Source organism: Protomyctophum parallelum (genome assembly GCF_964188405.1).
Source record: "Protomyctophum parallelum genome assembly, chromosome: 16".
Classification (NCBI taxonomy): domain Eukaryota; kingdom Metazoa; phylum Chordata; class Actinopteri; order Myctophiformes; family Myctophidae; genus Protomyctophum; species Protomyctophum parallelum.
This window is the reverse complement of record NC_139711.1, coordinates 10,564,129-10,586,867: the sequence shown is the minus strand read 5'-3', so window position 1 is coordinate 10,586,867 and position 22,739 is coordinate 10,564,129. Positions and strand designations below refer to the sequence as shown.

The 22,739-nt window shown below is 43.4% G+C and overlaps 1 protein-coding gene across 1 annotated transcript in view; it reads left to right on the top strand.

The window, feature by feature from the left end:
• aff2 (AF4/FMR2 family, member 2) overlaps positions 1-22,739 on the top strand; it is a 115,498-nt gene that overhangs the window by 73,696 nt on the left and 19,063 nt on the right. Inside the window, exons 8-10 of the mRNA XM_083785724.1 lie at positions 123-183; positions 3,688-3,742; positions 13,451-13,488. Coding sequence (XP_083641850.1) covers positions 123-183; positions 3,688-3,742; positions 13,451-13,488 — 154 coding nt within the window. The remainder of the gene's footprint in view (positions 1-122; positions 184-3,687; positions 3,743-13,450; positions 13,489-22,739) is intronic.

The following is a 22,739-nucleotide window of genomic DNA, read 5'->3' as shown; positions in this document are numbered from 1 at the left end:
ATGCACACACACACACACACACACACACACACACACACACACACACACACACACACACACTTATCCAACACACTGTCATTCACACATGTTCATATAAACACATTACTAATATTTTTCTACAGAGAGATGCACTCTATCCGCTAACAAGCCTGCTGGCAAAACACCAACTGCACCACAAAAGTCGTAAGTATCACACAAACACACGCACGCACGCACGCACGCACGCACACACTCACGCACACACGCACGCACGCACACACACATACACACACACACACACACACACACACACACTCACTCACTCACACACACATTCATACAGTACCAGGCGCCTGTGGGCGTGCATGCATCCGTCTCGTTTGACGGCAGACTGCTGGGTGAACGCTGCGGCTTTGGAATGGGGGGTCAGATCTGCACTAATAACGTTGGGGCAGGCCCGTCTAGAGTTTACATGGACAGGTATCAGTCAAAAGGGAGACATCGAAGAGGAAGGATCATGGATGGGGAAGGATCAACATATGGAATGTCAGAACAGGTCAGCTCTATAGAGTGTCGCAGTCCCTCCCCCTTTCAGAAAAACGAGTGGCCCAGGAAATGAAAACCCAATGCATTCTCCCATAGGCCTTTTCTTATTTAATTTATTTAAAGACCTTTTAAGCGCCGTACGAAGCCAACTCTTGTCGTGACAAATCATGACAACACACACCATTTTTCGGGCCAAACAAATAATTACAAAGAAGAAAAACAACAAAAAAAGTGTTGTAACCTGCCGTTTTTTTCTACTTTCTAATTCTTGAGATGCATTTGGAGAATGCATTGGGTTTTCATTTCCTGGGCCACTCGTTTTTCTGAAAGGGGGAGGGACTGCGACACTCTATATACTGTGTATGGAGATCTAAGTTTGAGGTTTGAGGTCAGATGTATAGTTGCTGGCCAATATTGATGACATCAGGGATCTCCATATATGGGGTTAATATTGACAGGAATATCCAAAAATATAGAAAATATCCCATCTCTAAGCTTGTTGATCTGCTGCTTTTGAAATTCTTTGGAATTGTTGAATATTTTCACCATTAAAGTAAGAGTAAAGTAAAGCATTAAAGTAGTTAAAAAACTAAACAGAGCATTACGTTTCAGATTTTGTAAATACCAACAGTTGTCACTTTATTCTTAATTGCAGCTACAGCATCTCAATTTGGATGAACTAAGAAGCTAAAATGTGTTTTGAGCTCAATATTTGGTAGATTACTTAACCCATCATTGATTTGTACACCCGTGCCTTTATCGTCAATCGTCATGTGATCCCAATGATGCTTTCCACTAATTTCTCTCTCTCCCTCTTCATGACATAGACTACCGAAGTCTTGATGTCACTCGTTCATCCCCTGAGTATTTCTCTGTGGAGAATAACATGGGGATGGGGTCATCTTAAAATCGTCTCATATAAGCACTGTGGTCCAAAAATAAACAAACTGTCTGTGCGACATTGTCAGGGAGGTGTCATTGTATTGTTTACGATAGTCTACTCACATTTGATACAGTCTGTTTCTGATGAAATTTTAACTAATTTGGTGGCAGTAACAGTAGCGTTTTCTCGCCGTCAATCGATTCTTCATATCCATGCGATAAAAAAGTATATGGGAATTCAGAATGGGGAAAAAAAACAAAACAGGTAGGATGCGTAAATCACGTCCGACTTCAGTGCTCTATTTCTTCTATTTCTGTCCACAGCCCCCAATTCCCTTCCCCTCTCTGTCTATCTGTCTCTGTTTCTGTCTCTCTCTTTCTCCCATTTCTCCATTTGTCTCTGTCTCACTTTCCATCCACAACTTTCTCTTTTCTCTCGTCTTTTTCTCTCCACATCTCCATCTCGGGTCTGTCACCAATGCTCTGCACCCCCTCCCCCCCTCTCTCACTCATGCACGCACGCACGCACGCACGCACACACACACACACACACACACACACACACACACACACACACACACACACACACACACACACACACACACACACACACACACTTGCTCTCTACCACTGTTCCCCGTCACTATCATCTCCATCTCTCTCTCCCCTTCTCTATCTCCCTCTCTCCATCTGTCCCTCCTTATGAAATTCAATATGGGTCCATTACTCATTCATTCATGCCTATCTGTCATCAGTGCATGGCGCACTGTGCGCCCGTATCTCCAACATTTGGTATTGTGCTTCAGTTATTCATGACTCCGGCAGTCCCATATGAAAACATAACAACATCGGGGCTGATTTTTTTCTAGCAGCGCTAGCATTGCCGTGACGAGAGTCGTTCACAAAGCAATAAAAACCCATAGGGAATTCCACTGTTGTAATGTTCGCAGACCCAGCCAAAATAACAGCAGTTTGTTTGAAGAGTGTATACAAAGCAACAATAAACTGCAGAACTTGCCGGTGCTGCAGCATGTACAGTACACTCACACGCACGTGCACACAGACAGGGAGAATATTGTGTCAAAAGTGCAATTGAGGTGATTTGAATTAGGCTTATTACAGAAATATCTAACTGGCAAGCCAATACAATATCCTTCTTCTTTGGTGCAGTGATCCTCAAATGTTTTCGGAGGAGGACATTATTATGTATTTGGCCGGTTATTTGTGCCAGGGAACTTTGTGGTGTTAACCCATTTAGGCCTGACCTCAAATTAAAAAGAAATCCCCATAAATATTTTTCAAAAATAGCAGACCTACAAGCCACTCGGTGGCGCGCTATGAGCTTGTAGATCTGCTATTTTTCAATAGCTAAATTATAACATCCTACTATAATTAACCGAATGTCTGTCCGTGTGTGTGTGTGTCTGTCAGAAACAGTGCCGTAACTCCTTACTGCCTGCACCAATCACTCCCAGGCACTCACACAGGCATTGACCATATGCATATGGAGGGCGTAACGAAGCCCTTTTTTTCGATTTGACACATTAATGATTATTAATTTATTTATTAGTCAATTACAAACGCACCCGGGCACAGTACCCTTCACGGCCACAAGGGGGGGCAAATCTCACAACGGGTAAGGACTAGTAATGTTTAAAACACCAAAAGGGGTTCCAGCCCAAAATGGGTTAAACTGTTTCAGAAATATTCTACCCCCTCCCATCTTTTCATATCTGCCACACATTGTGAGCTTGTAGATCAGAAATCTTCCAATATCCGGTTAAACTGGTAAAATAACCAGTAAATAATAAAATAAATTATAAAAGTGATTATAATGCTATATTAATTAATTTTGCTGGGGACTCCCTGGAACCCCCTCAAGGTCCCCTGTGGTCCTTGCCAGTGTTCTTGCGCTGTGTTGTCCCTTTTCATTAGGTCCAGCTATGTGTCAGAAAGGTTTAATTATAAATAGAGCTGGTTAATAATATATTTGTGTTAACTTTGGGGCCCAAGAGTCCCTTCCTAGAAAATAGTGTCAAAAGTAAAGTACTCAACTTAATGTACTTAGTTGCTATCGACCACAGTGATATTCACATAAGATTTTGCAGCCTCACACTAGAGGCCAATGTCCACTAACTTCAGATAACTTTGCTAAGCCAACCACTACCCATATTTGTACTTATTTCTTTCTTGCTGTCTTTCTCTCTCTTTCTCTCTCTCTCCATTTTCCCCGCTCTCTATTTACCTAATGGCTTTGCTCTGTCTTTTTTCTCCCTGCAGCATGTTGGAGGATGATCTGAAGATCAGCAGTGACGAGGAAGAAGCTGAACACCAGGTATGATCCCTCACTCCTCTGTCCATACATCTTCAACCGCTTATCCGTAGTCGGGTCGCGGGGGCAAAAAGCAACAGCTCCACCAGAGTGCTCCAGACTTCCCTCTCCAGAGCAACATTAGTGACATCCTCCTGGGGGGGATCCCGAGACGTTCCAAGGCCAGTGAGTCGATGTGTTTCCTCCAACTGCGCCTTGGTCTGCCCCGGGGTCTCCTCCCAGTGGGACGTGCCTCGAGGACCTCCCTCGGGAGGCATCCTAACCCGATGCCCGAGAGGCATCCTAACCCGATGCCCGAACCACCTAAACTATCCCTTATCCATTAATCTAGTCATCCATCCCTCTATCCACCCATTCATCCTTTTATCCATTCATCACCATCCTTGATGTATGGACGTGGGTGAAACAGTCTCTACCTCTCCTTCCCTCCCTCTTTCCTTTGGATGGGCATTGTTCATTTTGTATCGATCCTGCTTAATGATCCTTTTCTGTTACTGTTAGTTGTTGGCAAATTGGTGTTAACTTTTTCTGTGCCAGCTATGTTTATAAACGTAGCTAGGCTAATGGTACCTACTGGTGCTATCTACGTGTATGTTTGTAGACAACCGTATACTCCATATATGAACACGCTGTTTACCTTTTAGCATCGCTAGTTAGTTAAAGCATGTTGGCTAAATTCATGTTCCTTGTTTAACCGGTAGTTGTAAAGAAATTCAACAGAAGTCTCTAGCTTTATTAGAACGACATATTTGTGCCAGTGATTTGATTTTACCTATATACAAACATTGGACACTATACTTAAACCACACTGTACTCAAATGTCGGCCGTTGTTTACGAACAGGCTACACTTAAACTTGGACCTATACAAAATCATAATAAACGGCATGACATTTGTACTTTTAAGGCTACAGTACGGTTAGAGTGTAGCAACATTTAAATAAAAAAGTAGTGTTTCATTTTGGTGTATAGCAAACGAAGTGTTTATTTTTTAAATGTAAATGTTATTTCTCATGAGTGATACCTAAGCCAGGGGGGGGGCACCATTTTACTCAAACGCAATGAGAACTCCACACTCACGTCTGTGTCTGATACTGTTTATCTGTCTGATATTGCAACAGCAATATCTATTCTATATCTTATAGAACTCAAAGGTTTCTCCACTGTTTGTTGTATTTTGGCTGTTTTGTTTCAGCATAGCATAACATAGTGTGGGGATAGGTTTAGATCCTGGTCCTGGCATCTGAGCCCATCAAAGAGAAGCCAGATTAGATAGTTCACATTAACACTGAGATACCATCTCCCCCCTCCAGCCCCTCCTCACTGGCCCTCTGATCATGTAATTACCATAACACTAGATTTATAATTATGGATGATGGCAGGTTACTATAATTCACGCTGATTGTGGTTGTTAATATAATTATGATGATGGCGGATCAGATAATTACAGTTGGTTAGCATGGTGTATTCAGAACTTTGCTAAGTGGCTGGCATAATCAGGGGCATAATACATTGAAATGGATGATTCTTATTACTAGTAGGACTTGTAATCAGTGTGAAAATGGGCTAGGATATAGTTTATCCCCCTATTTCCTCTCTATCCCTCTCTCTTTTCTCCATGAATCTTTAATCATCTTTAAATCGTACAGTTTGGATCAATTATCTCACTTTTGTCATCACTGCCTTTTATTTTCTTGTTTCACTTTCTTGTACACATTCTCTCTGTTTGTCTTTGGGTCACTGTGAGAGAAGGAAGGTAAGGAACTATGTAGAGTTATAATAATGTGTGGGTATGGGACAGAATTAAGAGTTACAGAGATAAAGAGACTGTGACTAGCTGATAACGAGAGACACAGACAGAGAAAGACAGAGCGAGATGGAGAGAGACAGAGAATCCAGAAGCATCTTTTCTATGTGTGCTGCTGTTAACAGGCTTATAGCAAATGGCGCCATGGTGTATTATCACGCCTCGCTAGCCTGGAGAAAAAACACACATACAGTACACGCACGCACGCACAAACACACACAAACACACACAAACACACATGCACTAATAATCAAGCACACACATATTTAGCCATAAATGTACATACACACATGTGTCTAACAACTAGACGAACGTGGATGCATGCACGCACACATGCCGCACGCATAAACACACACACACACACACACACACACACACACACACACACACACTGAAGCACAAACAGGCGCGCGCGCACACACACACACACACACACACACACACACACACACACAGTCATTAGTATGCTGTGGCATAGTGCTGTAAGGGCAACAAAGGAGGATGATGAATATGTTTTTGGCAGAGAGGTGGAGAGAGAGAGACAGAGAGAGGGAGGGAGACAGGGAGAGGGAGGGAGACAGGGAGAGGGAGAGAGACAGAGGGAGGGAGAGAGAGGACATGAGGGAGGAGAGAGAGAGAGAGATGAGGAAGGAGAGAAAGACACAGAAGTGTTCCTAATGACTTTGGAAGCCTATACAGAGACACCCAAATTGCTGCTGCATCATTTGTCCTGACACCTCTCTATCTCTGTGTGACTCTCTGTCATTGTGTCTCTCCTCATGTCTCACTGCTCCCTGCCCTCACTGCTTTTATCAGAGCTCTCAGATGTCGGGTGGAAACCTTGTATGTCCAAAAAATATAAAAACGGAATCCAACGGATCCAAGTTATTATTACAAACCACGGGCACGGATAGGCGTACAGATATTTACAAATGTAAAAGGATATCAGCGAGAGCTGATCAAATCACTTTTGTGCGACACTGTCATACGTATGAAATAATAGGGTATGAAAACACATAAAAAGATGACATTTGGAGATGACAGAGAGACCGCAATGATATCTACTATGTATATTAATGTCTCTCTGTCTGTCTCTCCGTGCCTGGATTACTCCTCCCTCTGTCTGCATTTTTTTTTTTTTTTTTTAAGATATTTTTTTGCGGCTTACGCCTTTTATTGGTTTTTGAAGGGACAGACAGTAGGCTGACAGGAAACGGGAGAGAGATGGGGGGGATGACATGCAGTAAAGGCCGTGTCGGGTCCGGGAGTCGAACCCGCGGCACACTGCGACTGGATTACCAGTCCGGTGCCCAGACCGTTACGCTACGGCCTGGGCCTCTGTCTGCATTTTTCACACACTTTCTCTCACGTGCACAAACTGAAGGTTATGCAATAACCGTAGTTATTTGAACTAGCTAATTTAGCAAAGAATACGCATTAGAGGGCATCTCTGATGATCCATTTATACAGAAAAAACATTTTATACACTCACAAGAGTAAGACCCCTTTGAGGTCTTGGGCTTTTTTGCGTGGTGACGTGGCACGCGCCCAGCGCCCGGTACATAAGACAGGGCCACGCCTGCACGCACCATCCATCTTTTCTTCTGCATACAGACAGAACAAGCTGTGTTATCATCGAGCGTATAAAACAATACTAAGTGCTATTAATCTCATAAAGGACGAGTGGTCCCGCACCACCGCGAGGTGCCTAGTATTTTACCCGGTGGTTACTTCAAAGTCACCGTAAGTACGCTATGCCAAGTTTTAAGACACTATTCTGTACAGCAAACCTTTAGTGTGATACTGGGTAGCGTTAACTAAGCGCTAGCTTGCATTGCTACATGCTACCATAGCATTAGCAGCCAGAGCGTTAGCTTACACTCTATAGGGTTACAAGGCCCTAGCTTGAATGAGCACTAGCTAACTTTGCTAATAGTATTATCAAAGCACTAGCTAAACTACCCACATTGACACTACCAGGGAGGAAGGTAAACACAGTATGTTTACCTTGACCATGTGTGTTTAACACACACATGGTCACGATGACCCTATAGTGTTCACCCCTGATAAACCCGCTTCTCATGCGAGTTATGCAGTCGGATGGAACCTTTCCATCGGGTAGAAGCGTCGCCCTACAGCACAACGTGCAGTGGACGCCCTCCAAGAGAGAACAAGGTGGCTAGATATTTTCCCCCACGCTGGGAATAATCTGCGCCACTCTGCTGGGTCGCCCCACTGTCCCAGAGACTAGGGGCGCTCCGACAGACTTATTCCACTGTGATACATTGGGTTTAGTTACACACCAGTAACTGCAAATGCAGTTACGCCTATGTATAACATCCACAGAGTTATGGCAAAGCCCATCGCCTCGGGGAGCCGAGCAGACACAACACCGAGGCGCTCTGTCAGCACCATGAGCCCCCGCACCAACCCCATCAGGGCGACGCGCCAGGCCAATGTCAACCATGTCAACTAGAAGCTCCGCTCAGGGCGCACACGCGCAGAGCAGGCCTAGGCCCTGCCTCAGTGAGACTCCCATAAAGGCCACCTCACTGCCCTCAGGTTTGGGTGTGGTATCGACAATAGAGACCACACGTCCCACCACCCGCAGAGAGCGTGTGCAGCGAAACGGACATCCCCTCCAGTGTTATGTGTATAGTAAGTAGCCTTGCCGAGCCATGAGACCCATAGGGCAGGAGCCTATCTCCTGTTTCTGTAGCGTGAGGCAGCTTGATGTACAAGTACACCCCCTGGACATGACGCTAGTATGTCACAGGGACTTACCCCCAATCCAACCTTTGATGCTGAGTGTCAAGCAGGGAGGCACTGGGTCCCATTTTTAGAGTCTTTGGTATGACCCGGCCAGGGATCGAACCCCGACCTCCCAGTCTCAGGGCGGACACTCTAACCACAAGGCCACTGAGCTGGTGAGTTATGTGTATAGCTATGTGTAAAAACTGTTCTCTGGCTCTGTTTCTGGACAAAGCAATAAAAGTTGCTCTGACGAGTCACCTTGTTGTGACAGTCAATTCAAGCTTTGAAAGTTATTTTGTGAAATAAAGGTAAAGTTACAGCCAAGTGAAATGCAGATAGTGTGATGAAACACATTTTGTCTCTCTTGTTGTATTGTCTCATACATTTTACATCAATAAATGACCAGATTGAAGACAATGTTTAATTCTAATAGATTCAGTATGATTGTTAAAGGTATATTCAGTGATTTCGCTCAAAAAACCTTAGGTTTCGTTTTTGGCTTGGGACCCAGCCTTTCGTCCAATCAGGATAGAGAGTCAAAAATGAAACCTAAGGTTTTTTGACCCCCAGGGGTTAACTGGGGACAGGGAGGAACTCCTTATATGGTCAGCACACTCTATAGTAGGGAGGATTATCACAACAAAACAAAAAAATAAGTGATATTTGAATTATGTGAAATCACTGAATATACCTTTAAGCTCTTGGCTAATAGTCTTAAATAATTGACTTAATCAATTTGGTCAAATTTAAAAGAGCATTGGCGTAGGCATGTTTAAAGAGGAATTAGCTGTAGAATGGGATGCCTTCACAAAGTGTTCGTATAGTTTGGTGGTGGTTGAGGTAAAGATTTTTCTAAATCTAAGTTTTAAATCTAAGTCACGGTGAGGCAAGGATTGTTCCTAACTTCCTGAATTGAACATTCAGGAAATAATCCATGATGATGGAAAGATGGAAAGAATGCAACTTGGGGAAAAAACAAGTGTCCAGGCTGCTGTCCCAACAGTTTTACCCCTGCATACCCCTGGCATGCAGTCGTTATTGTTGAAGCCTGAATAAAGTCAGAAGGTAGAACAGCTTTGCATTGCATTGTTTCAAGAATAAAGAGGGCTTTATTTGTCACTCCCTCATACAGGTATTGTGCAAGCAGCTAAATGTTGGTAGGACATGTTCTATTCTACAAAGACTGTGCTAACATAATGCCAATAGAAAAGGGTGCTCCTCAGAGCGCAGGTCTTCAGCAGGTTGGGTGGCCTACCCACGACTGTGAAGGCGTGGTTTGCAGCCGGCAGGACACAGAGTGGCATTCCGACGCACTGCCATTCCGACTACGTGGCTACGGCGTGCGGTCAGGGTTAGGGTTAGAGACAGGGTTTGTATTTTTATATTCGTTCTTTTTTTCTTTTTTTCTTACTTAATCCCATTCCCGCCCGCTCCCGTTGAAATTCAGACCAATCCCGCCCGTTCTCGCAATGATTTCATTTTTGACTGCCCGCAGTGACCACCTGTCCGCCGCTCCGGCCCGCAACAAAAACGAAGTCCCATTTAGTCCCGCACCATCCTGCAATTTTATCGCTGAGTCCCGCTAAACCAGCAATATTTCCATTGAGATAAAACAAAATACATTATTACCCAAACAGTTGCTGAGATTGTAGAAAAGCCGTGCATGCACGAGAGAGGAGTTGTGTGTTTGTGTGAGGAGCTGATCAGTCACAGATAGAGGGAAAGTGTTATATTAGGCCTATTATGCTATAAATATTATTATATTGTGTCAAAGTGCGCACACAGTGGGTGGAGACTGGAGAGACAGAGAGAGATTGAGAGAGGTGCTGTGTGCTGGTGGTTACTGGTTATAAAACAAATTGTACTCATCTTTTTTTTTTTTTTTTTAAGATATTTTTTTGCGGCTTACGCCTTTTATTGGTTTTTGAAGGGACAGACAGTAGGCTGACAGGAAACGGGAGAGAGATGGGGGAAGACATGCAGTAAAGGCCGTGTCGGGTCCGGGAGTCGAACCCGCGGCACACTGCGACTGGATTACCAGTCCGGTGCCCAGACCGTTACGCTACGGCCTGGGCCAATTGTACTCATCTTTGTGTTCTGTTTCACGTTATTGCTGAGTGTTGCACACAGGGAAAAGCAAAAAGGGGTTTAGAAGCGAGAATGTCCGTCGCGGGGAGAAGAAACTCCACACATGCACTTCTCACAGAGTGATTACTAATGATCGACAGGTGCGGCCGCTTTGGGAGCGTGCCTGAAGATGTCTGTTGGAGAGAGTGAGACTCCAGCGCAAATAGGGAAATTATACTTTCTCATCAGGCATTCATATTTTGCTAAAGTTTATATAAGCTCTGTATCTGGTTAATTGCGGGAGGATGTGGAATTTTGCGGGGCCCGCTGGTTTTATCTTGATTGCCCACGCCCGCCCGCAGGTATTTTAATACCGCCCACGCCGCCAACATTTACGTTGGGTCCCGCGGGCTCCCGCTCCCGTTGCAGCCCTCTACGAGTGAAGCTACAGGAGAAATAGTGTTTCAACAACATACGGTTCAACTTGTAGTATTTGTGGTGCCCTCTATGGCCAGAAGTGAAAGTGAGAGTTTTGGAGGTGGGGTTAGCGGTGGCCTAAATGTAATGTTGCATTCACACGGGCAGACGCAACAAACGCAGTCTAACATTCATTGTCAATGGAAGCCATCGATATGACGTGCAAAGACGCAATGATGCATGTAGCTGCTCCAAATGATACTCCCATTCGTCTTTGCGTCTGACTGTGTGAACGCATCATCAGGGAGAGTGTTTGCAGGTGGGGCGAAATCCATTCACGGCGGAGACGTAGGTCCTGACGTATTATCTTCCGTCGTGGCTTATTATTCAATAGGTCGCGGTTTAAATATTAATTCGTCCCGAAGGTATAATAATTCGCCTTGACGGTTTATTTTTCGTCGGGTGCATGCCTTTCCCCGTGGAGAACCTGCAGGGCAGCAGGCCTTTTTACGCGCGCATCGTGCCCGGGGATCGGCGCACCACCGCGTGCGCCTCGCCGGTCCGGTTCCGGTTCTCGAATCAGGAGGACCTCTGCAATTGGGTCCACATCCACTGTGTCGTTGGAAAACTTGAAGATGGTGCTTCGGCTGTTTCTGGCCTCACAGTGGTACAGTACAACAGAGGACTGAGTACAACCCTGGGAGACTCACTTAGTTGTGAGGTGTGACTGCATGTCCACTATGACCACCTGGGATCTGGCAGACAAGAAGTCCAGAACCCAGTCACACACCGCAGTGCAGAGTTCAGTCCCAGGTCTGCCTACCTTGCTAGCCAGTAGCCAGCCATGGTGAGGATTATGGTTTTAAAGGCGGAGCTGTAATCTATTAATAACAGCCTAATATAGCCTCTTTGTTGTTGTTCTTTTTTTATACAGTATATATATTGTTTTTAGAAGCTTACCCACCCAAGTAGAGACAGCTGTTTTTGTGTAACACAAGCCCCTGGCTATTGACCAGAGGAGAAGACAAATGCTGTGTGACTACTTTTTTTTTTAAACACCACGTAACTTCATTATCCACTGTTTTCAGCTTCACTCCACATGTTCCGTGGTTCCGTACAGTGTGTGCGCTTTTTATGTAATGGAATGTGCTTGACTTTCGAATAAGGTGATAGTGGAAAACACTTCAAATGTATTTAAGCGGTTTAGGTAACAATTCTAAACAGTATTATTGCAACACTCTTAAATAACTATACTTAAAGAGAGGTTTTTGAAAGGTTGGACAGAACATGATTTGCATTTATATAGCGCTTTTCTTCCCAATACGCTTTATAATGTATGCGTTACATTCGCCCATTTACACACACATTCAAACAGAGGCGGCAGAAGCAGCCGTGCAAGGCACCAACCTGCTAGTCAGAAGCAGTTAGGGTTCAAGCACACTTCAACATGGTGTCAGGAGGAGCAGGGGTGGAACTGGGAAATGATCCCAGACAACCGCTCTACCTCCTGAGCCACTAGCCAGTACGTGCTGATGTTTGTGATATGATTTCATGTTACTTTTAAAAGCTTGTTAGTGCACAGTTATACACCGAGATCACGGCCCTGTATGATTAGTATGTGAGCACTGTCATGAAACAGGAATTCATTAATTAATCCTGAGATTAAAATGTTGTTCTCCTATGGATAGAATGAACTTTAAGAGAACGATGTTTCGGGAAAACATTTGATTTATTTACACATTTATTTAACTACTGTACTATACTGAACAATTCCAATAAAGCATATAAATGAGCTAGATCAATTTATTCACAGACATACCCTTTCTATAAGTCGAGCTAGTCTCCAAAGCCAAAGATCTGAGAGGGTTTGTTGTTGCCTGAAGCTACACATTGATGTATCAGACTCTTCCCTGGTCTACTTAATCACCATATTTCAAGAGAGAGAAAGACAGAGAGTGAGAGAAAGACTTTTTATATTCATGTGCTGTGCCAAGGATGTAATAAAATGTAATGATACTTTTCAACTGATATTACCATTTAACAATTTTAATATGAAAAAATAATACATCATTAAAAAGTGCATTAAATATTAATAAGGTTTGGTAAGAAAAATATGATCTTGTCCGGACGACATAACTTTGGCTTAATGGTGGTACACAATATAAAGTCACGAACACACAGCTATAAAGCCTCATAGGCCATGAGGTCAGCTAAATCAGTAGGTTTCGTTCATTCTCCAAGGGGCATGAAGGTGTCCAGTCATTTCCATGGCAATCAGTAGTAACCAGTAGTTTTCAAGATATCTTAAAATGTGTGTAAGTGGATAACTTGTTCTAATGGTGATGCTATAGGAAAGGTCACTTAAATTACTACTTATTTCTTAATACCATACCAGTACCTATAAATAATGTTGTGCTCCTTCTCCAAATGAATAGCATACAGAAGTCGATAAGTAATTTAATGGCATTTATTGGTAACATCGTGTTGTCTGTGTCACATCTAAACTCTGGTAATGATCTTCGACCTGTGAAACACACAAGATATCTACTTTATTCAATCGACTGCTCTAAATGTGTACCTTGAAAACAAGTAAACAAAAGTGTTGTTTTATCATCTCGCTTGAATATGGTGAGTAAATGATAATCTCTCTGTGTTTGTGCATTGACAGGTGTCTGAGAAGCCCAAGGCCAGAAACTCGGCTGTAAGGTAAGAAACACAACTACCGGTACTGTATTACATAGTATATAGAACTCCTGCTTTGCTTTATTCCATGGTTCTTTAACAGGGGGTCCGGGACCCCTAGGGAGTCCTCAGAGTCTACAGGGGGGCTGCCACATCTTTGTGTGATAGGAACATTTTACATTAACCACTTGAACCCTAGCATCGTTAATCTGCCCAAAATAGCTGATATGCTTCGGCAAAGATATTTGATGCGGTAGAGGGAAAATAAGAACAGACCAAGTACAGATCCAAAAGTGAAGTTTACTAAGTATTGGGTTTAAGTGGTTAAATGGTGGTGAAAATACACTTTAACATTATCCAAAATATGAATAAGACAATATAAAAAACACAATTCATTTACATCAAGTCAAAGAAGTCTAAAGCTATCTGAAATCTATCAGTATGTAGGGGGGGGGGGTACCTGCTTTCACCTAGGGGTCCTTGTCCTGAGATATGTTGAAGAACCCCAGATTATTCCAAACAGGACACAACGGGTACTATGCTGCTCGAGCTATCTGTTTGTGTGAAATGTGCTTTCAAAATGTATTGTGACCTGCTACATGTATGCCCCGGGGCAGCACTATAGTTCAAGAGGTAGAGTGGGTGTCTTAGAATTAGAATGTTCCCGGTTTAATCCCAGCTCCTCCCTGCCTGCATGTCAAAGTGTCCTTGAGCAAGACACTTAAAGGAATAGTTTTTTAACTTAAGCTGTATGAAATATTTGCCATTAATATAGTGGTTGCAACTGTATTAATTGATTGCCCAAGGCCCGTGGTGGGAGTTCTGCTCTGGTTTTGGTCAATATTAAGTAGTTCCGGTCATTTTGTGGGGGGCACTGGGGCCACGCAGTATAAAAGTAAATTAATCCACAAAAAGTCATTTGTATTGTTGACCTATTTCTAAAATATTAGTGCAACTTTCGTTCAACTTTGACCCCTCTATCACATGGAACAATTTTTTGGGCGTAGTGATATGGACACAAAATACATAGGGTAAAAGATTAACGAAAGTTGCACTAATATTTTAGAAATAGGTCAACAATACAAATTACGTTCGTTTTGTGGATTCATTTACTTTTAATGCGTGGCCCCCATGTGCCCCCCACAAAATGACCGGAACTACTTCATATTTCACCAAACCCAGAGCAGAACTCCCACCACGGGACTCGGGCAATCAATTAATACAGTTGCAACTGTATCCCTTTAACCCCTATACTAACTGCTCATAATGAATGGGTTGGTTTTCTCGCATGAATTCCGCCGCTGTCTTCTTTGTTTGACCGGATAAATGTAATGCACATTGTAGCGCTTTGGAGAAAGGCACTACATAGACATAACACAGTAAAGACACCATTTATGCAGAAATGCCAAATGACTACATAATAATTGGCGTTGCTGAAAGTATTTATTTACCACTGTAAGAAAGACAGAATTCTACTGACTTATTAAATATCTGTTCCAAGTGAAACCAACATTATGTTTGTGCTCCATATGGTCAGACAGATATTTCAAATCACGTCGACTGTCGCCAAACAGCCTCAAATGTTATGCCGCTTCATACAGCATGAGTTGTTGGTGTCATTGCACATTGAAAAGCTGCAGATGATGTCTGTGTTGCACATGCATTCTTTTCCCTCCTCTTGGGAATATGTTGATTGTCTTCACGCTACAAACTTACAAGCCGTTCCACAAGTCTGCTTGTCAATTTGTATCTTCAAGCACAAAAGACTGGGGGGAGAAGACACACATAAACTAGACATGAGTGCTGTTGACAACCCCGTTATCTCATTACAGTTTTATACTGCTCCTTGCTAGTATGTCACTCTAGATTTGTCTATATTATATCTACTGTACGTAGATAGATATAGATGTCTATAGTATATATGAAGATAGCCTCTTTTATATCACCGCCTCATAATTCATGTTGTTGAATATTCATCATTACATACTGTACGTAGATGACGAACTTGCCAACGATCTGTCCCATTTACACACATACTGGCATATTATAGACATGTACTTCTTATGAAAGGTCTGTGTGTGAGTGTGTGTGTGTGTGTGTGTGTGTGTGTGTGTGAGAGAGAGAGAGAGAGAGAGAGAGAGAGAGAGAGAAAGAGAGAAAGAGAATATCTTAGAATATCTTATGTAAATGAAACACCAAAACAATACATTTGTTTTTCATAAGCACTACTTTTTTCATGAATCTGACTTTGTCTAGGATTTGGTTGTAATCAATCTCAGAATCCATCCAGAAGGATATAAGAAGGTTTTCTAAATGAGGACTGTTGTGTTCAGTCTGTGGTCATTAGTATGCAGGTCTGCTGTGGGAGTGTGTTCATGGAGAGAGAGAGAGAGAGAGAGAGAGAGAGTGAGGGAGAGAGAGAGGGAGAGGGAGAGAGAGAGGGAGAGAGAGAGTGAGAGAGAGAGAGAGAGAGAGAGGGAGAGAGAGAGAGAGAGAGAGCCTGAGGCCATGTGCTACTCTGCTGCTATCGCTAATGAGCCCATTCACACTGCAGCCCACACTACTGAACGAACACACACACACGCACGCACGCACGCACACACACACACACACACACACACACACACACACACACACACACACACACACACACACACACACACACACACACACACACACACACACACACACACACATACACACACACACACACACACACACACACACACACACACACACACATGGTGTGTGTGTGTGGTAAAGATGCTGCAAGCAATCCACTGGCTATATAGGCCTACCCCTTGGAATGCAACATAGCGTGTGCATGCACACACAAACACACACACACACACGCACTCACGCACGCACACACGCACACACACACACACACACACACACACACACGAAGCCACCCACACACAACCACACATATACAGTATGTACTGTACACCAGCCACCCAACCAGACTATCACACTATGGAATACCTTGTGGCAGACCATCACTTTCATAACGTCTCTTTACGGTAGTGTGGCAGACCATCACTTTCATAACGTCTCTTTACGGTAGTGTGGCAGACCATCACTTTCATAACGTCTCTTTACGGTAGTGTGGCAGACCATCACTTTCATAACGTCTCTTTACGGTAGTGTGGCAGACCATCACTTTCATAACGTCTCTTTACGGTAGTGTGGCAGACCATCACTTTCATAACGTCTCTTTACGGTAGTGTGGCAGACCATCACTTTCATAACGTCTCTTTACGGTAGCCGGAAAACAATGGACCCCTGAGAACATCGGGCACCACTTTAAAAATATCTATCTATCTACTGTATATATATATATATAATGTATTTAATTTCTATTTGATTTCATATCTACATTTATTCTACAAATGAGGGGCCAAATATATTCATGTATTAATATATTTAAGGACCTGTGATAGACATTTTTGGGATAAAAGGTCAATTGTAAGGTAAATGTAGGTCTGCTAATGATGTAGTACCGTGTATGCTTTAAACTGGACCTGTATCCGTCTTTGTTATAAAGATGTGAGCAAGAACACTAATGAATGATTCATTTAAATATGTACTGTAGTATTGTCGCTGCCGGGTGGCAGCATGTCCAAAACCATTGGAAGATGGAAAAAATAACCTGTGTTCCAATAGATCTTCTTTTTAGTTTTTCTTCTACCTTTATTTGATAGATTTACAGTAAGTTGACAGGAAATGGGGGAGGGAGATAGGGAGTGACACTCAGCAAAGGTGGTCGGGATTGGGAGTTGAACCCGCGGCACGCTGTCAAGCTGGAATACTAGCCTAGGTGCCCGGACCGCTAGGCCGCACAGTTCCCACTAAATTAATTTGTTGCAACTTTGCATCTCAGCCAAGGTGCTTCAACAGCAATAGTCTACCAAAGGGCAGCAACACTTTAATCATGAAACCAATTAGTTTTGGCTGACAAAGCCTTCATCAGGTTTGCTGCCACTGAAACAATAGAATGAGTCTAAAAGCCCAGCTAAAAAGACATTTAAAATGGGAAAAAACTAAATGTCTCACCTCTTCACGAGAAACATCTACTAGTCTATACCCAAGTAAAACAAACTTAGCTTTTTGTTTTATATTTGTACTGTTCTTTCATCTTTGACCAGTCTTTGTCCAAATCTGAGATGTGCAAAAAGCTATATTGTTTTTATCGATTCCTTTGTCTTTTAATTAATGAATGTTTGTTACAGCTCTGCCTCGTTTACACGGTTTCTTGCACAGCTCTGTGCACAACGCAATCAGGTGCGTCATGTCTGACAAGGGTTTCAGTGTGGCACACACACTTTCTGGTTTAATTCTAAGTTCTACACACTGCTGCTGTGTAGGAAAGGAAACCTATTATAGCTTAGCCCTTGGTGCTGCCTTGGGCAAATGCACCGCCATGCACATAAACACAGTAGAATTGTGGAAACCCAATAGGTTGTAATCTACTGGATGTAGTAAGTGATTTTTGCAATGCTGTTAACATTGCAAATGCGTGTATACTATAAAAGGGGGTAGCTTTATCTACCTCCTGACTCATGATGGCTGCCTATATATACAATAAATAGATTTATCCAATCCTTTTCATTTTAAATTGTTCATTTTTTTAATGTCTATCAGTCTATTGCTGTTAAGTCTAATAGCCCTACTGTTTTTTTTAGTTTCATTTTTTTATGGATTCACTATAATACAATATTATGGGGGTCTGGTGTGATTCGATAGCATTTGATCCACCCCAAATGTCTCTAATCGCCTCCAGGTGGCACTACAGCAGCCATCTTCATGCTTTGGCCTACAACTTCTGTCGGCCATATAATACAATCAACATCTTTTATCCATGGATTCCTTGGATCATGACGCAACATTATGGTCCAGTTTGTGCCATTTTACTGTATATTTTCCACAATGTAGCATTTTCTATAAAACACACTTTTGCTAAATTGCTACTGTTCCTGTTTGGACGGGCCTCGCTGCACAATCTACAAGTTGGTGGACTCTGCAGATAGCCCACCAGGTTGGGCATGTGGACTTAACCCATTTTGGTGTTAGCATAATGTCGTGCTTTAGCTATTGAAAATAGCAGATCCACCGAGTGGCGCGCTACGAGCTTATAGGTCTGCTATTTTTGAAAAATCGAAGAGCGACTGACATTTTTAGAATCTGATCTCAGGTCAGAATGGGTTAAGTGTCGTCGTTGGCCTCCATGAGGAAGCATGCATGGGTAGCGGCGCTTGTGCGCCCAGTGGAACTGCAAGTTCAACTCTAGAGTCAAGCTGTGGAACGTGTCCATGAAGTCCCGCTATAGATCGAGTCACCGTGGAGACACTCCTCGTGGTTGGGATCCTCCTGGATGCTGACCCCACTCTTCTTACCACTCTGTGCTCTTATGGCGAACAGATGGAATGGTCAATGTGTTCTCCCGGCGGCACTACAATAGGTTATAGCCAGTAGCCTGGTTAACCACCTCCCGTGGCCTCCCGGGAGTATGCGTGCAAAGTTTCACGCCAATTGGTCCAACGGTGATTAGCTGTTCACACACACACACACACACACACACACACACTGATGGATAGGGGGTTCCTTTGGCCAGCGACAATTACTTTCTGTCAAACACAAACATAGTGCGTGATGACATAGGCAAGCCCTCATGAATACAATATGAATCATGATTTCACGCACCTGTCTGGTTCCCATAGCTCATGTTCCTCCACTCACACCTAATTTTCATTAGGGAGACACTCTTGGGCTGCTACTGTGCGCTGTTCCTTTGTGTTCCATGGCCGCATGCGCACGCACGCGTGACTGATTGCCTACCTGATTATGTCAGTGATTCTTACGCTGTCTGTTTTATAGTTGTAACATTCTGCTATATCTTTTAATGTATTGAGTTTAAAGAGCACTATTGCATTTGGTGAAAAATGATTAAGTTGTGTTCTGTTGCAACTGCTCAACAGGAGATTGTAGTTGTGGTATAAGATGTCAATGTAGCTTGTCATTCCATTGTTTAATGCAATGCACCATATATCTCTTACAGTTACAGACTGCTGCTTTGCTCTCTTGTGTATTTCATATCTGTGTGAAAAGGCATGGTGGGTCACAGTATACTGTACTTTGCCTGTCGCTATCCATCGGCTGTGGTGCTGAACCATTCACTTAGCGATGCATAGCGTGATATGTCCTTCACCATAAGCTTGTCTTTTGTGACTTTATACTAGCTATTTTACAGTCCTGCATTAAAAAGAGAGAGTCTAAGCCACTGGTTGAAGTATATAAAAAGATTGCTAGTTCCATTTAGCTACAGATGTATTGCCCACATGTGGCCAGATCGTCAATGTGGGATGATACATCTTGATTCTTCGTGTGTAGAAGTTCTATAGAACCACTGAACTGATTGCTCTATAAAGCACTTTGAGCTGCACTTCATGTCCTGAAAGGTGCCATACAAGTAAAGTTGTATTATTTATTTATTATTGAACACCACATTGTGATTTGTGCCGCTTCGATCATGCTAATAATGACTACCTTTATTGTTCCAGACATTAGCACACTTGGACCCCCCAACCGCATCATACCGTACGCACACATTCAAAGGAGCGCGCGTTAATGAAAGCAAGCTGTGCAGCACCTCTGCATGCCCTGCAGCCAAAGCTGAGGGCAGAGGTTGCAAGGCATACACAGTCTATACAGTACACATGACGAACCTGATGAACTGAACTGGCAAATGATGAACAGGCACCAGATGGCCGTCATATATTCAATATTTACACAGACGACACCATGTCTTTATGATACATTGACTGTATGTCTGCTGAGCCACTGGCAGGCACTTCACATTCAGTGAGGTGCCGACGGGATACAAATGGAACAAGCCTATGATCAGCATGGGCCCTCTCCCACCCCCAGAGCTGCAGTCTCTTATCTAGTCGGCCAACTGAAAGGGTCCTATTCATGTGGTTGGACTGAGGAATGACTGCTCCTCAGGGTGTTTTGCTTTTCTTTTTCCTTGGTAGCCTCCCGCGACGTGTGACGTGTCTCTGGTGTGATCGGTAAAGAACTTTCCTTCAGCCCCCACATACTGTATCCCCCCCCACCTGCTGGCCCACAGGATCAAATCATGTTAGTGGGACCTCCAACTGTGATGTCTCTCCCCCTCGGCTTAAACCATCCATTTGTGGTACAATAAGTAGAAAAACTACCCTCACCTCAGACCAAAAGTAAATCCCCTGTCCGTCCTATTGAAGCGTCCTATAGAGCAAGCACTGAATTGACTAAAACGCACCAGGTGTGGCCACTTGGCTCCCTGCACTCTGACTTACAGTACATGCTGAGGGTGGCCTGCCAAAACATTATTTGTCATCGCAGATTGAAGATCGCCATCAAATAGGTACATACGGTTGTTTATCATCGTATATCATCATGACGTAAAATAGACAATTCATTGTCAATGGGAATTTAATGTTTGCGTAGGACAAAGTTTGTGCACAGTGCACACACACACCGAAAGCTAGTTATAGATGGGGATAGCGCCCCTAAAAAAATAACTATCATTCACAAAGCATGACTTGCAGCAATACTAGCAACTGACCTATAGCAATAGCCAATAAACTACAGTGAATAAGGTCATGTGAGTACCGAGGCCCTTGGGCACAGCAAAGCCACCAGAACATTGTGTGTTGTCTGCTCTGCTCCGAGGCTTTCATTTCCCCTGTGGGGTTGGTGTGATTTTATCAGACAAATAGTCAGACACACAAAGACCTCTACAGGTGTCTGACAATGGTTATTTTGTAAGTCTTATCAATGATACACAAACACAGAGAGTGAGAGCCAAGCCTCAACGCCTTCAATAAACGCAACACTGATGTAGAGCGAGATAGAGAGATGGAAGTGGAAGAGAGAGAGCGAGCGATGTTTGACACAGAGAGAGAGAGAGAGAACTGAAAGTCATATACTAGCACGTTCTGGCTCCTGGAAGGAATGTCAAATATAAGTAGCAGACACAGTTCATTAAACTAAGTCACGGCTCCCATTTAGACCATAGTCTAATTAATACTTAACCTTTCGTCCTCTGTGCATTTCGTGCCAATCAGCCGTCCGCTGCTCGTGACAGCAGCTGGCGGTTTCTGTCAGCTCCGGTGGCACGCCGTGCCACCGGTCCCGTGGAGAATAATGACACCCGGGGTCGGTTCCACCACCGTGCCGCCACCTCTGTGAGTGGCACTAGATTAACAAGCTCCCGTCTAACTTCCTAACAGACACTTCAGAATCAACCTGAGCTCCCTTGTTCGCTCAATACGGGCTGGCAGACGGTTGGATTTTGAACGGGGGGGAAATGTTCGTCTTTATAATCTGATGTTGTTTTCTCGTACACCGAGAGAACCACATTGAAAGGAAAACCCATTTGAAGGTGAGAGACATGAATAGAGAGTGAAAATGGAGCGAGAAAGAGAGACAGAGAAGAGATGAAGAATGATAGAAGAGCAAAACGAGGGCAGAGAAAATGCATTTATAAAGTGTCTGCAACCGTGTGTGTCTCTGTGTGTGGTATGTTTCTTATCAATGTGTATTTATGAGTGTGTACGGTATGGGTGTCTGTTTTTATTCTATAAGTGTGCGTGCGTGCGTGTGTACGTGCGTACGTGTGTTGCCTGAGGAGCGATTGATGGATTTGCTGCTTGAGTGCTCACACAGATTGGTGCCTGCTGTGATGCCAGTCTTGAACTGAAATTACACACACAAACACACAGAGGGAGAGCAAGAGAGACTCATTTGCAAGAGTGTGTGTGTGTGTGTGTGTGTGTGTGTGTGTGTGTGTGTTGCCTCACAGAAGGCAATTTTAAAGTATTCTAGAAGAAGTCAGCCATTAAAGAGACCAGAAAGTATGCTATATAGTGAGGCTGGTTCGATATGATATATGACTTTGTGTTTGTGTGTGCACGTGCACATGTGTGCATGTGGCCGTGTGTATGTACTGTATGTTTCTGGGTTCAGACAATCTCTGTCTTTCTGTTCTATTTTACCTTCTTCAGTCAGTCTGTGTTGTTATACTTTAACCACTTTAACCCTGGTTCCGGGTTAAAGAAATTGCAGATCTACAAGCTCCCAACACATTGTGATGTGACACCTTGTGCGCTTCTACTGTAGATCGGTTATTTCGAATCATTTTTCTTGGTGATTAAGTGGTTCATTTTGCTGCGAGTCCAGACTCCAGTCGTGTTTATGAACAGTGTAATATTTGTTGCGTGCTAATGTCA